Source organism: Vombatus ursinus, unplaced genomic scaffold, assembly GCF_900497805.2.
Source record: "Vombatus ursinus unplaced genomic scaffold, bare-nosed wombat genome assembly UNPS02014804.1, whole genome shotgun sequence".
NCBI classification, from domain to species: domain Eukaryota; kingdom Metazoa; phylum Chordata; class Mammalia; order Diprotodontia; family Vombatidae; genus Vombatus; species Vombatus ursinus.
The window spans coordinates 1,082,920-1,096,909 of NW_020954582.1; the positions used below are offsets into that span (position 1 = coordinate 1,082,920).

At 48.8% G+C, this 13,990-nt stretch overlaps 1 protein-coding gene across 1 annotated transcript in view; it reads left to right on the forward strand.

Moving 5' to 3' along the window:
* PIGK (phosphatidylinositol glycan anchor biosynthesis class K) overlaps positions 1–13,990 on the forward strand; it is a 90,433-nt gene that overhangs the window by 7,209 nt on the left and 69,234 nt on the right. Inside the window, exons 4-6 of the mRNA XM_027874032.1 lie at positions 133–228; positions 448–576; positions 2,920–3,011. Of these exons, the coding sequence (XP_027729833.1) occupies positions 133–228; positions 448–576; positions 2,920–3,011 (317 nt within the window). The remainder of the gene's footprint in view (positions 1–132; positions 229–447; positions 577–2,919; positions 3,012–13,990) is intronic.

Consider the following 13,990-nt stretch of genomic DNA (forward strand, 5'->3'; position numbering starts at 1 on the left):
GTGGCCCCCCCTTTAGAGGTGAGGTCGTCGTGGCCCCCCATGGCCCTCCCCCTTTAGAGGTTAGGTCTTCATAGTCCCCCTGGGATGGCTACCTCCTTCCCTTCAGGTCTGGTGATGCCCTGTTGTCCTCAGAGCCCAGACCAAGGCCACCATCGGACCATCCTGAAAGTCCCCCCATTTCCTCGTCCTGATTCTGGATATGCTCAGGGCGGCCTGACCACAGGCTGTGCAAGTTCCTTGAGGCGGGGTGCTGCTTTGTTTTACTCATTGTAGGCCAGAGCCAGGCATTTAGGTTAAAATATGACTAGAGCAGGTTAAAAAATGCTTAGTAAATGTGTAGTTGATTGTCCAGAGTTGCACAGAGCAGGAAGTAGCCCAAGTAGGATTTAAACCCAAGCCCTTCGCCTCTAGACCCCAAAATCCTCCCGCTGTGGCCTCTCCTGTTAGGCCTCTAAGAGCCCTGGATCGTTGTCGAGATGCCTGGCTTACCTGACATCTTTTCCATCTCCCTCTGTGTGGCAGGATCAAGCCGAGCAGCTTTTCAAGAGTGGACACACGAACAACTGGGCAGTGCTGGTAAGGACTCCCTGCGGTGGTGGGTGCCGACAGCACAGCTGGCCAAGCCGGTCCCTCCTTTCCGTCCATTCGCAGGCACCCCTGAGTCGCTGTGTCTGTGCCACAGCGGGCCTCCCTCCCCGTCCCTCCCTTGGCAGTGAGGGGTCCATAAACAAACACAGGCTCCTTTTGCAAAGCAGGTTCTGCTTCAGCACGGGTAATCATGGCATCCCGAGGTCTTCCTGTTGTGAGCAGGCCTGTCTTCGTGGGGACACCCCTGTGGCCAGCTTTATTGCCGTTTCCTATTGGAAACCTTGCAGACCCAGATGTCACTGGCTTAGATTAACTCAGTGAAATGGGAGCAGACCTGGATCTGCCCCCATGGGAGCGGCTGTAACGTTTCTGTAACGTCAGCCCTCCCGATTCGGTGTTTGTCACAGTGGGTGTAAAGCAAGCTCAATTGTACTTTGGCTCAGCAGACCCTTCACAGTGCAGATTGGGAGTGTAGAAACTTCACGTTCTCCCTTACGTCATTTAGGATGCCAGCTGTGATGCCGAACAGTTGATAAACTGATTTCTTATCATTTCAGTGTATTTGACCTTCAGTAGAAGTTACATTATGTGTTTGAAGGCAGTCATCTTGTATTTTTTAACATTTTCCATAAACCTTATTTTTTGACAAACTGATTTAGACGGCCCATTTCCAGGTAGGATCAATGAAGTTGTCATGCCTGGTTTCTAGCTCTTAAAGCTTTGTTTGGATAATGCTGTGATGCGAACTTTTGCAGCCATCTGGTGCTAGGGATCCTACAGAGCAGGGGGCAAGCAGGCCCAGTCTGGCTGGCACAGTGTGAGCAGAGGACTCCTACACCTTGCACGTGCTGCTCAGTGCTCGGAGTCCAAGGTCAGTCAGGCAGGATCTCCAGGGAGGCGTGCAAATGGGTCCCATACAGACTTTGGACCGGGTTCACAGCCTTTACCTGAAAAGGAGGCCCCCTCCAACCTGCATGGCGGTCCCTTTGCTTTTGCTTGAGAACCTCAGGATGTGGGGGAGCCAATCCCTGTGAGGTAGCCCCTTCTACTTTGGCAGTAACCTTCATTTCGGTCTTTTCTGCTTTGAGTTCTTCTCCCAGGGTCAGGCAGGGAAGACTTGTTTCTGCTTCTAGGCAGACCCTTTGGGTGCTTCAAGGTAGCTCCCTGGCCTCAGAGGCCAGAGATCAGCAGACCCTTTACCGCAGAAGTTGTCACCTTTTTGGGTTGTGCATCCTTGGGCAGCAGGTGGATGTTTTTAAACGCATTTTTAAAAAAAAAAGCTTACAAAGGAAGCGAATTACATTGAAGTGCAATGATCAAAATATTTGAAAAAGCCAAGTCCTTTTGTCTTGTGCATCCCAGACTCTCCTTCCTGGAGACTTTTCAGTCTGTCAGTGTGGTGCCCAGAGCTGAGCACTGTTCTCCTGCTGTGGTCTGACAGGGACCACAAGGGACTGTGGGATGATTGCCTCCTAGTGCTGGGCAGTAGCGCTTGTCCTCAGATGAGTGTTTGTGGACCCTGTTTCATACAGTTGACTCCTACCGAGTTTGGAGTCTTTTTTCCCCCAGATGAAATGGTAGCCATGCCTCTTCCAATTTGTGTTTGTGAAATTGATTTTTTGGACCAAAGTATGAGACTTCATACTTTGATACTTCATACATTCAACACTACTAAATGTCATCTTATTAAGTTTGTGCCAGTATTCCGGCCTGTCGAGATCCTTTTAGATCCTGACTGTCATCTGATGTGCTGGCTTTCCTTCCTAGCCTTGTGTCCCCCAGCCCCAAGCACAGGGCCTGGCATATAATAGGTGCGTAATAAATGTTTCTTGATTGATTGATTGATCTGAAAAATTGATAATGATAATTTTTAGGAATTAAAATTTAGTTGATCAGTTCCAGTAAGCCTGTTTTGGTTTTCCCCGTTTGCATTCTCAGGACATGAAGTCTCAGAGAAATAAAGTGTTAGAAACTTATTTACTCACTCTTCGGTGTAGACTTGCTTGTGCTTTGTGTTGGGGGCGATAGAAAGTCTACCTGAACCACAGTCCCCTTCCTCAGAGCAGGAACAGGCAGCTATGATTGACAAAGAAATTGGGCAAGGGTGTATTTTGAATAAAACGATTTCTTGTGTAAGTGCGATAACCCGTAATGCTTATTTTCGACCGCTTTCCCTGGAGAATGGATTTCATTGTCTCTTCTTGCAATTTCTTGAGATCAAGTACAGATAGATGCTCTATCTTCTGGCATCTCATCTGTCTCCTGTCACGGAAAAACAAATTAGGGCCCATCTGAATTTCTAAAAATCACATTTTTGCTCTGACTCTTTAGGTCTGTACTTCAAGATTCTGGTTCAATTATCGACATGTGGCCAATACTCTCTCTGTTTATAGAAGTGTCAAGAGACTCGGGATTCCTGACAGGTGAGAACATCTGAAATGAGTCCAAGATTCGTCCTCTGTCTTGTGTCCTTAAAGTGGGTAAAAAACCTGGGCTTGAGTTGGCATTGGGGTGAAAGATGTAAAGAGAAGAGGCACCACGGCTTCACACCGAGGCTGGAGTCAGAAGGAGCTGGGGGGAGACCTCAGGCAGGTCCCTTTCCTTCTGGAAGCCTCCAGCAGCTCCCAAGGTGATCTTCCCAAATGTAGGCCTAATTGGGTCGCCCCCCTGCTCGGTCAATTCCTGTGGCTCCCCATCACCCCCAGGACCAAATGCAGAGTGCTCTGTTTGGCCCCAGAGGCCTTGGGAGCCCTCTCCCTCCTCCTTTTGCAGTCTTCTCACACCTCACTCGCCAGCCCTCCTCTTCGATCGATCTGGGGACGCTGGCCTCTCCACGAGCAAGACCCTCCATTTCTCAGCTCCTGCTGTTTCCTCTGGCTGTCCCCCATTTTAAAACAAATACATATGTATGTTTGCATATCTATGTATGTAAATCTAAATATACACATGTGTTTGTGTGTGTGTGTAGCTTATCTGTACATCTTTGTTTGTATATTGTCCCCAGTTAGACTGGATGCTCCTTAAGGGTGGGGATGTCTTTTGCCAATTTTTGTATCCCCAGTGCTTAGCACCGAGCCTGGCACATAGTAGGTTCTCGGTAAATGTTGATTGACTGTTCAGTTTTCTCCAGGTGTTGAATTTGTGGGTGATCACAGTGAGAATGGTTCCATTTTCAAGTGTAAATCCTTATGGTGAGAAAGGGTTTTATGTGCCATATATATCATTTGGTTCCCATGTTTCCCCATTTTATGGAGGAAAAGGTTGAGGCTCAGCAGAGCTAGGGGGCTCGTTTTGGCTCACAAAACAGGTGAGTGGTGGCTGACCTAAAACATGTCTGATGTTGTACTTACATTTGAGTACGGTGAGGAGAGACTTGTTAGAAGGAAAACAGCAAAATTACTTTTTGCAAATTTTGTCAAGTAGATTTGTCTACATGCTTCTGGAGAATGTTCTTTTTCAATTTTTATTTTCTTTCTGTTTTAAAATTTTTAAAATATTTATTTGTTTTGAACTTAAATACAAAAAGACAAGAAAAAGGAACATTTTCATGTACACAGCACAATGTAAAAAAAGTATTCAATATGAAACCATGAATTTGCATTTCACACTGTTTACTTTTTTTTGAAAAGCTATGTAATACATACTAGACATTGTTTTCTAAGCTTTTCTGTGCTTCTCAGTTTTCTTTTGTTCTCTGCTGTGCGCTTTTTATTTTTTTCTTCTTCCCTTCCCAGCCCACCTTAGAGAAGGCTACCATTACACACACACACACACGTATATATAATATGTGCATATATATATATATATATATGTATATCTGTAAAACCATACTATGCATACTTCTGTTCATCAGTTCTTTCTCTGGAGGTGGACTTGGGAGTTGATTTGAGTACTTGTAATACTCAGAATGACTTAGTGCTTCGCAGTTCTCAGAACAACGTGTGTACAAGGTTCTCTTGGTTCTGCTCACTTCACTTTGCACCGGCCATGCAAGTCTTTCCAGGTTTTTCTGACAGCATCCTGCTCATCATTTCTCACAGCCCCATAATACTCCCTTACGTTCATCTACCACGCCTTGTTCAGCCCCAGTTCAACTCCCCAGTTGATGGGCATCCCCTCGCTTTCCAGCTCTTTGCCACCACAGGGAGAGCTCTAGAAATAGTTTAGAGTGTAACGGTTCTTTTCTGTTTTCCTGATCACACGGGAAACAGACCTCGTAGCGCCACTGCTGGGCTGGAGGGCGTGGGCTCTCTCCCGGACGGCCTCCGGAGCGGCTGGATCCGTTCCCAGCTCCACCAACAGTGCCTTGGGGTCCCCATTTTCCCACATCCCATCCAGCGTTTGTCAGTCTCCCCTTCTGCCACGTTAGCCCATCTGGTGGGTGGCTCTTCAGGAGCCTCTGCCTGCGTCCCTGGGCTGTGAGCTGGTGATTTAAGTCACCAGCTTCTCCTTTTCACACCCGGAGTCAGTGTCTGCGTGTTGGCTCTGCTCGACTTTCAGCTTCTTGCGACAAGTCCTTCTCTGCCTTGTGACTTGTACCCTTGTCTGCCTGCCCCGGGCCGAAAGAAGACCAAAAACCGAGGTCGCAAGAACTTTGTTGGGGAACAGATTAAGTTGTTGATTTAGGGAACGTTGTGAGTCTGAAAACGTTTAAAAGCAAGGCATAGGAAAGACTTTGAGATGAACAGACCGGCTTCCCAAATGTAGCTGAATACCCAGTGGCTAGCTTTTTCACGGCCTCTTTGAGGGTGGTCTAGAGCTTTCTTCCCAATAGCCCTGTAGGTTAGGTGCTAGTGTGGCTACTGTCCCCACTTTACAGTTGGCACAGCTGAGGCTTGAGGAGGTTTGTGGCTTTCTGAGTATGTGGCCTGGGGGCCTTTGATCCAGTCGGCTAAGGAGAGCTGAGATTCGTGGCATGCTTTCAGGCCTGTGAAGCGTTAGATGTCTGTCATTATATCACGTGGTGCTCCACAGCTTTGTATCCTGCCCAAGAGATTCCATGATGGATCCCATGGCCAGTCAGTGCTGCAGGCAGGGTTCGGATACTGATCTCTCCTCCCTCCCTGGAGCCTAGCCCTCTCTCCTTCGTACCATATCATCTCTCAGACTGACCTTGTCATTAGGAATTTGTGGAATGCTGGGGCAGTGGCTGCTTTTGAATTGGAACAGTCCTTTTCATTAGCTTGCTTTAAAATATCAGAACTGTGTTTCTGATATTTGAGGATAAACTTCCAGCGAGTCTGGCTTGTAGCAAAACTGGGGACCTGAGCACTTGGATCTGAAAGGTTGTCTGGGCTCCTGCCCCCATTTTACAGATGAAGAGACTGACACACAGCCCATCTTGTTTCTTCTACTGCAGCATTTTTCCTCCTTTCAAGCCCACGGTAGAGCAAGGTCTGGGATTTTTCCTGGTGGGGAATCCTGGCCCTCCTGGAGGGACGCTCCCCCTCCAGATGGTCTCCTCCCCTGCTGCGGTTTTTGTAAATCCCCCACTGCGTGTGGCTTCTTCCTTTAGGTCCAGAGCTGGTCCCTCTCTCCCTTCTCTGGCTGTACGTGGTGCCTGGCACAGAGTCGGCGCCCCGTGAATGCCGGTGGGCTGATTCTTGGAATACCTGGCAAAGGCCAGGGCTGCTGATTTAGAGGAGGCAGCCTGCGCTGAAACCATTCAGGGACCTCAGTCGTTCTGGGCGATTCATTCGGGTGGTGCACATCTAGAGGCGCTGCCATGGGCCCTGACTCGGCCTCTCTTCCAGGAGCGCTCCTTCTCTTGGGAAAATCACAGAATTAGGAGAGAAGTAATCGTAGGTGCCCAGTGCTGGGTGGGTGAGTGAGGAGCTGAGCCCCCACTGGAAGGAGGGATTCCGAGGGATGCAGGGTGGACTGAGCAGGTGCAGGGGTGGGCTCTAGCCATGCCGAGGCCGTGAGGGGGATGTCCTGGGCCAGTGCGCACGGGTCTGAGGGCAGGGCCGGGAATTGGTGAAGCAGCTGGCCCAAAACAAGTGAAACGACCCAAGCCTCTCTTTAATCTGTAATATCAAGGAGACGAGTGCAGATCTCCAGGCCCCAAGGTCGCTGTAGCCGAAGGTCGCCAGCCAAAAAGGCACATTCCTTTCTTCCTCCAGGCTCACATGGGGTCTGTAATCCCCAAAGGAGGGTCCTGTAGCCTGAGGTTGGGTCACCTTCCTCCAGGGAAACTCTCCCATGATGTAGCTTCCCGCGTCTTCTTTCCCGGGCTCTGTATTATCCCCTTGTGCCTTGAGGCCCAGTTAGCCTGGTTGAGTTCACGCTTGGGGAGAAGGTGAGGCACTCGCCGCAGGGAGGTGATGGGAGAGAGCCCGGAAACGCAGGCGAGAGCCCAATTGGGATTCCATGTTCTGTAGGCGCCCTGCGTGTTCATGCCATCCCCGAGCGCTGGGACTTGTTCTTGGTGTGTGTATCTCCGTAGCCCATTGCTTGGCCCTTTGGAGATCCTTCCTAAATGCTCACTGATTAAGTGGCAAGCAGAGGGGCTTGAACAGTGGAGTTAATGGCAAACAGAGTGAAGTGACTTGCCCAGGGTCACATAGCTAGGAAGTGTCTGAGGCTGGATTTGAATTAAGGTCCTCCCCTCTATCCACTGCGCCACCTGGCTGCTCCTTGCCAACCTTTTGGTATCATGTAAATTCATGCTGTGATGATGATGATGAGAGCATATACATGGGAAGAAAAAGGATGGAGGAAAAACGTCCCCCTCTGTGCACCTACATCGGCTCTGGAAACCCTATCAGTGCCTGTTGATGGGAGGGTTGTGGTCCGTGAATGTCGTGGGGTAGTGTCGTGCTGACTGTGATGAGTTCAGAGGAGCGTCAAGCCCAGGAAGGTCCAATGAAATCAGACACGAGGGCAGCGTCGCGACAAGAAAAGCTCCCGCTGCCACGAAGCGACCAAAGGGAATGTTTGAACCTCCCAGCCCCCGCCTGTGTGCCCACATGCTGGATATCTTATCACTTTTGGATTTGGGGGTTGTATCGACCAATTCTGTAATTACCTCCTCTTCCCGTGTCAAATCCAGCCTCCATCACTTACTCGCTCTGTGACCCTGGGCAAGTCACTTAACTCTATGTGCCTCAGCTTCCTCAGCTGTAAAATGAGCTGGAAAAGGAAATGAGCACTCCGGTATCTCTGCCAGGAAAACCCCGGATGGGGTCATGGAGAGTCGGACACAACTGAATGTCTGGACAAGAGCAACAAAGTCACTTAGCCTGTTTGCGCCAACAGCAACAGTAAAATAAGGATGATGGTAACAGCCACGTCGTGCGATGACGGACTTTGATGGACTTAGCCCCTCCCAGCAGTGCAAGAGGTCTCATGATGGCAAATGCCACTGCCAGAGAAAGAACTGTGGAATCTGAATGCAGATTGAAGCAGACTGTTCGCTCTTTTTTTTCTTCTGTTTTGTTTTGTTTCTTCTTTCCTCCTGTTGGTTCTAATTCTTCCTTACAACGTGACTAATGTGAAAATATGTTTAATAGGAATGTATGTGTAGATTCTATATCAGATGGCACGTTGTCTTGGGGAGGGAGGAGGAGGAAATTTAAAACTCCAAAGCTTATGGAAGTGATGGTTGAAAACTAAAAGTAAATTAATTGAAACAAAATAAATGATTCTTGACCGAAGGATGGTCGGGGGAGGGCAGACTTGAGGCAGGGAGAAGTAGGAGGGCATTGCAGTTGTTCAGGGGGAGGTGGCCTGGATGAGAGGGGGCCTCCGAGGGCCGGGAAGGGGTATGCAGGTGAAAGGGGCTGACGAGATCCGGCAACTTCCAGGATCTGTATGGGAAGTGAGCGTGAGACGTGAGGATGACCTAGCATCATCATCTTTGAGTAGGGTCGCGACTCGGGCATGCCCGTGCCTCGGGAATGTCAGTTTAGCAGCTGTGTGGATGATAGACTGGAGAGGGCAGAGGGTTGTGGCCAGCACCAGTCAGGAGACTATTCCAGTCAAGGCGTCATACGAGCTACCTCGAGTGAACACAGAGAAGGCAATGGGATGCAGGAGGTGTGGAGGATGCTGAGTATAGTGCCTGGCACAGGTGCTTAATAAATGCGTGTTGACTGAGCCCACTGGCCATTTGGTTGGGTTTGTGGGTGTGAGACCGAGGGAGGAGTTGAGGATGGCTGAAGAATGGGAGAATGATGGTGCCCTTGGCAAAGATGTCGGAAAGGGAAGAGGAGGCTGAGTTTGAGGGAAGGCATAGGGGTCTTTTGAAGACATGTTGAATTTTTCAGGCCTGTGGGATATCCAGTTGGAGATGTTCAGCAGGCAGATGGAAGTTCGATGGGGTTAGAGTTGGAGAGAAAAGGGGTCTGGATGGGTAGCTTTGGGGGTCGTCCGCACGGAGGTGATCTTTGAATCAGTGGGAGCTGGGGAGATCTCCAAGGGAATGTGTAATAACTGAAGAGAAGAGGGTGCAGGGGAGAGCCCTGGGATTTACCCGCTTGTAGGACGTAGGACCCACATGATGATTCTGCCTGAGAAATAAAGACTTGGTCTAACAGAACAGAACAGAAGCAGGAGAAATCCACGTTCCCCCAGATGCAGTGAGCTGAGAGTGTCCAGAAGGAGGGGGAGGGTCCGTCCATCAGCAAGCATCTATGAAGGGCTGGGTGCTGGGGTGGACTCCAGGGAACTCGGAGGCAGACAGGAGGCATTCCTTGAGCATCAGTGCTTCCTGGTGCTTGGACGTGGACGGTGGGAAGATAGAGTAGCTACCAGCCTGGGAATGACGTGGGAACTTGGTGGAGGCCAGCCATGATGCCGATGCCCGGGCCTTCCCAGAGGGAAGGAAGCAGTCGTTTTGTCATCTGCCTTGCTCAGACTCCCTCTGAAGCTGTTTGTTCACTTCTTGGGAACCAGACTTTATTTAGGGGCCTTTGCCAACATCTTTATACATTTTTTCTTTTGAGAGAAGACATTGTGATTGACAGGGCTTTGGGATCCCTGGACTTGGAACTCAGAGGAGGCCTGGGGTTGGGAACTGGCCCACATGCTTGGGGGTTGTGTGACCTCAGCCCCTGGTGAGAGAATGCTGGGCAGCCCTAGAAGGTGCTGGATTGATGGGAGCGCGCCTGCAGATGAGAAGAGCAGGAAATGAGGATGGGTGTAACATGCGCGTCTTGGTAGCCATTTGTCTCCTATCCTTTCCCAATCTCATAAGCGTCAGATAATGCTATTAAAACGGGAGCACGTGACTGCACGGTTCTTTTTGTACCCATCAAATCCTGTTATGGGAACTCTCCGGGGAATCAGGATACAGTTATTGGAATGAATTTCTATTGTACGTGAAATATGTCATGGTTTCTTTGCCAGCATCAGCCTCCTTGGCACAGCAGGGCAGCCGGGATCTCTCTTGGGAGGAGCGTGGGGCCAGGGATCCTCTGCTCTCAGACCTATTCTGGATGAAGTGTTTCCTATGAAGCGGCCTTTGCCCACGTCCTCCATGTCTGGGATCGTGTCGTTCTGCAGCCAGAAGGGGTGACCCAAGGCTTCGTTTTGTCTGACCTGCAGTTTCTCAGGTGCTACAGTGGAGAGAGAGGTCTTGGGACTCGTCTCACCATCGGCAGAACTGGAGGCCCATCCTGACATTCCATTGCAAAGATTCACAGCCTGGAGCCTTGGCTTTTTGCCAGAAGCTGGAGGGAGGGTGCCCTAGGGGCTGGTGTGGGCAAGCACTTTGGTCACCATGAGACCTGTTTAAATAGGAGTTCCATCTTTAGGCCAAGGTTAGTGTGAAGAGGGGGAGTTAGGGCCCTGTCCTTCTGATCCTCTGTCGCGTGGATGTAACTGGAGTGAAAGGACAGAAGCAGGACAGGAACAGAGACTGTGGGCGTGATGTCCCTAGGTGGGGGCAGCTCCCTCCTCGGCAGAGCCCTCTGGGGCTGAGGGACTTGCTGGGTTCACTCAGCCAGCCAGGATGTGGCCAGAGACTGGGGCTTGAGCCTGGCTCTTTCAAAGGCTGTCTCACGGCTGCTGTGCTGGGGCTGCTTCTGTAGGTCAGCCGTCCAAGGGATAAGGAAAGAAAGGAGGGGATGAAGGCCGGTGACGGTCTCCTCCGACTTGGCCAGACGGACAGGCGGACAGTGCCGCTGTGCCTTACGTGGTTGGACACATGTCTCCTGCTGCGGTGCTGGGAGCTGATAGTCTGACCCTGAAGGGGAGCTGGGCTCTTTTTATTCATCTTCAGAGTTCTGTTAAATGTGTAAAAAATAGCTCCTCTCCTGTAGGCTCCTTTCTGCAGAGAGCTGTCCATCTGGCTTGGCTTGAAAGCCGAGTTGCTAATTCTTTTTGCATTCGGGTTGGGATGATTAATGTAGTGACTCTCTTGGCCTTTTGCTTCTCGAATGGAAGCCAGCGTGAGAGGACCGTTTGCTTGGTGAGGAAGTGTGTGGGAGGTGGGTTTGTTCTAATGATTCCTTAAAAGTGAGGAAAGTCCATTTTCTCTTCTGTCGTCTCCGTTGGTTTGATGGATGTGAGAGAGCAGAATTCTACCACATTGTTAGTGATCTTTTAGTTTTTATGCGTTGTCATAGTTCTCATGGCACCTAGAGATTGTGGGCCAGACTTCTTAGGCATGTCTTCTGTTGTTTAGTTTTTGACCCTTTGGGGTGAGGGAGAGGTCAGGATTAATTTATATTCCTGTAGAAATCATGCTCTGACATGAAACTTGGAAAGTACAGCACTCCAACAACCATAGCAGTGAACACATAAGGCATAATTTATTTAATGCAGCTAAAGATATACAAGAGATAATTTATAACATCCTGGAAAGATCAATCTTGGCATGAGCATCGCAGTGACATAAAAGGAAGTAAGGTTTTCAGAAGAATGTTAGGAAAACATTTTGTTTTCTTAGTTTAAAGTCATACAAACATCAAATCCAGCCTCAGACACTTACTAAATGTGTGACTCTGGACAAGTCACTTGACTCTGTTTGCCTCAGTTTCCTTATCCATAAAATGAGCTGGAGAAGGAAATGGCAAACCACTCCAGGATCTCTGCCAAGAAAACCTCAAAATGGGTCACAAAGAGTCTGACATGAGCACAGTGACTGAACCACCACAACAGTGCATAGGCTCAGTCAGCCAGTAAACATTTATTAAGCACCTACAATGTGCTACGCTTTGGGGCTACAAAGAAAGCCCCAGCCCTGCAGGAGCAAACACACATACAAATTATATACTGGATAAGTGTGAAATAATCACCAGACGGAAGGCACAAGCCAGGGAAGCTGGGAGATGGAGCCCAGGAGGGAGAGGATCCTCGACAGGGGTGGGGTCAGGCTGGGGCAGCCAGAGAAAACCCTTGGAGTCCAACGATGGAGCGCCATGTTAGTGGAACGGCCCAGAGGCCAGTGCCACTGGGTCACAGACTACGTGTGTGTGGTGTAAGGTGTGCAAAGATAGGAAGGGGTGGGGGGATTCTGAGGGGCTTGGAGGGCCAGAGAGAGGCTTTTGCATTTGATCTTGGAGGGGCTGGGGAGCCATGGGAATTTTTTGAGTAGGGGGTAACATACATGGACTGAGCTTTAGGAAGAGAGCTCCGGGGGCTGAAGGGAGAATGGAATGGAGTGGGGGGAGAGTGAAGCAGACAGACCCCCAGCAGCCATTGCAGAGCTCTGAGTGCGAGGTGATGGCACCAAGGTGGTGCCAGCTGGTGCAGTGTGGAGGTCGCCAGACCTTTGTGATTGTTCACCCTCTCATGAAAACATTTTTGAGGCCACCCTCTAACGTGTGTGTGTTTATTTTTAAATAGCTGTATAAGGATGAGGTGAAGGTGGTATAAATGAGCTATCCTTCCACATCATGGGCATTAGAGGCACAGCACCTCGGGGATCTGGAAAACCTGAGTAAAATTGTTTGGCCTTCCCTTCGTACCAGAGAAGGAGTCTGATTTTTTTCTTTTCCTTTTATGCGGTGTTTACAGAACCTGATGGTCAAATTTGGGTTGAGTGTTTGGTCATGGGTGCTGTGTCATCTGCTGGCCTTCGCCAGTTGTCTGTGGCTTCCACACAACTCCCCCCAAATTCTCATTGAATTTCTTACGTCGACTCACGACATATCCAAACCACGATTGGGAAGGTTGTGAGACATTGAAATCAGTTCATTCCTGGTGTAAACACGTAGTAAACATTAATAGTGATAGTTTTAATGAGAGTAACATGAGTGTAGGCACTGTGTTATTTAATAAAATCTTCTGTGCGATTCAGTGTTTTGAAGGTCAGTCTGTCAGTGTGAGGCACTGTGATTAGGAGTGATCAGGAGACGAGGCATCGGGGAGCTCCTGGTCTAACGAGGGAGAGGACGTAGGGGCAAGCTGCAGGTGGGACGCACTGAAGATGTCAGTACAGGGAAGGCACTGGACTTGAGGGGATCGGAAAGGCTTCAGTGCAAGGTGGGTGTTGGCTGGGACTTGGGGGAAGCCAGGAGGCATGATGAGGAGGCAGAACGTTGTTCATTGCGTTTAGGTTCTTGGTTTTAAAGTCCGTTGTAGCTGAAAAAGATACCTGACGAAGATGCGCAGATCCACATGAAAGAAGTCCAGTGTTGGCTGCAGTTAGTGAATCACGATCCTCGCTCTTCAGTCCCTTCCTTCCGTCCTGGAAAGATTTTTGTTAGAATTTGGCTAGTAAATTTCCATCTTCCTGGTGCTTATCAGTTGCTCTTATAAATTGATTGGAAGATACGGCATTTAGTATTTTAAACAAGTGGCTTAAAAATTCATAGAAACTGTTCATTTTAAGATTTGTAAATAAGTTAGAAGATTCTGACTGTCTCCAAGTTTCTCAGGTGTGTCGATAGAAAGTTTTCATAGGTGATATAAGACATCATTTTCAAGAAGAAAAAAAAAGGATCAGACAACAATGGAAATTTCCCGAACATTCATTTGAAAAATTCCATCTTCATAGCATGAATTTCTTTTGAAAGTCAGTTACTTTCTGCCTCAAAGCTGAAACAAACAAAAACAAACTTGGAAAACGCTCCTTAGCAGTTGGATAACGTACGAGTGTGTGCCAGCATGGACCAGCTCATGAGAGCTACTGTTCAGTGTGCATGGGGAATGCACAAATCAGTGCTTGGTTGATTGTTTTGCTCAGTGTTGAGACTTCAGAAAGTGATGGGGAAGAGGTTAATAATATAGCTTAAATTGAAAAGTGTGTCATGTTTTTATTTCCTTTTTCAGAGAGCTTGTTGTTAAATATTTGCCAGCACACCAGCCAAAATGAGTTAGTAATTAATGTCAGTTGACTAAAAAACAAGCAAACCCAAAACCTCCTTGATGTATGTATAGGGGCCAGGGTGAACTTGTAATTATTTATAATTTGAATTACTTTCAAATGACCCCACACATACCTACCAAAATATTT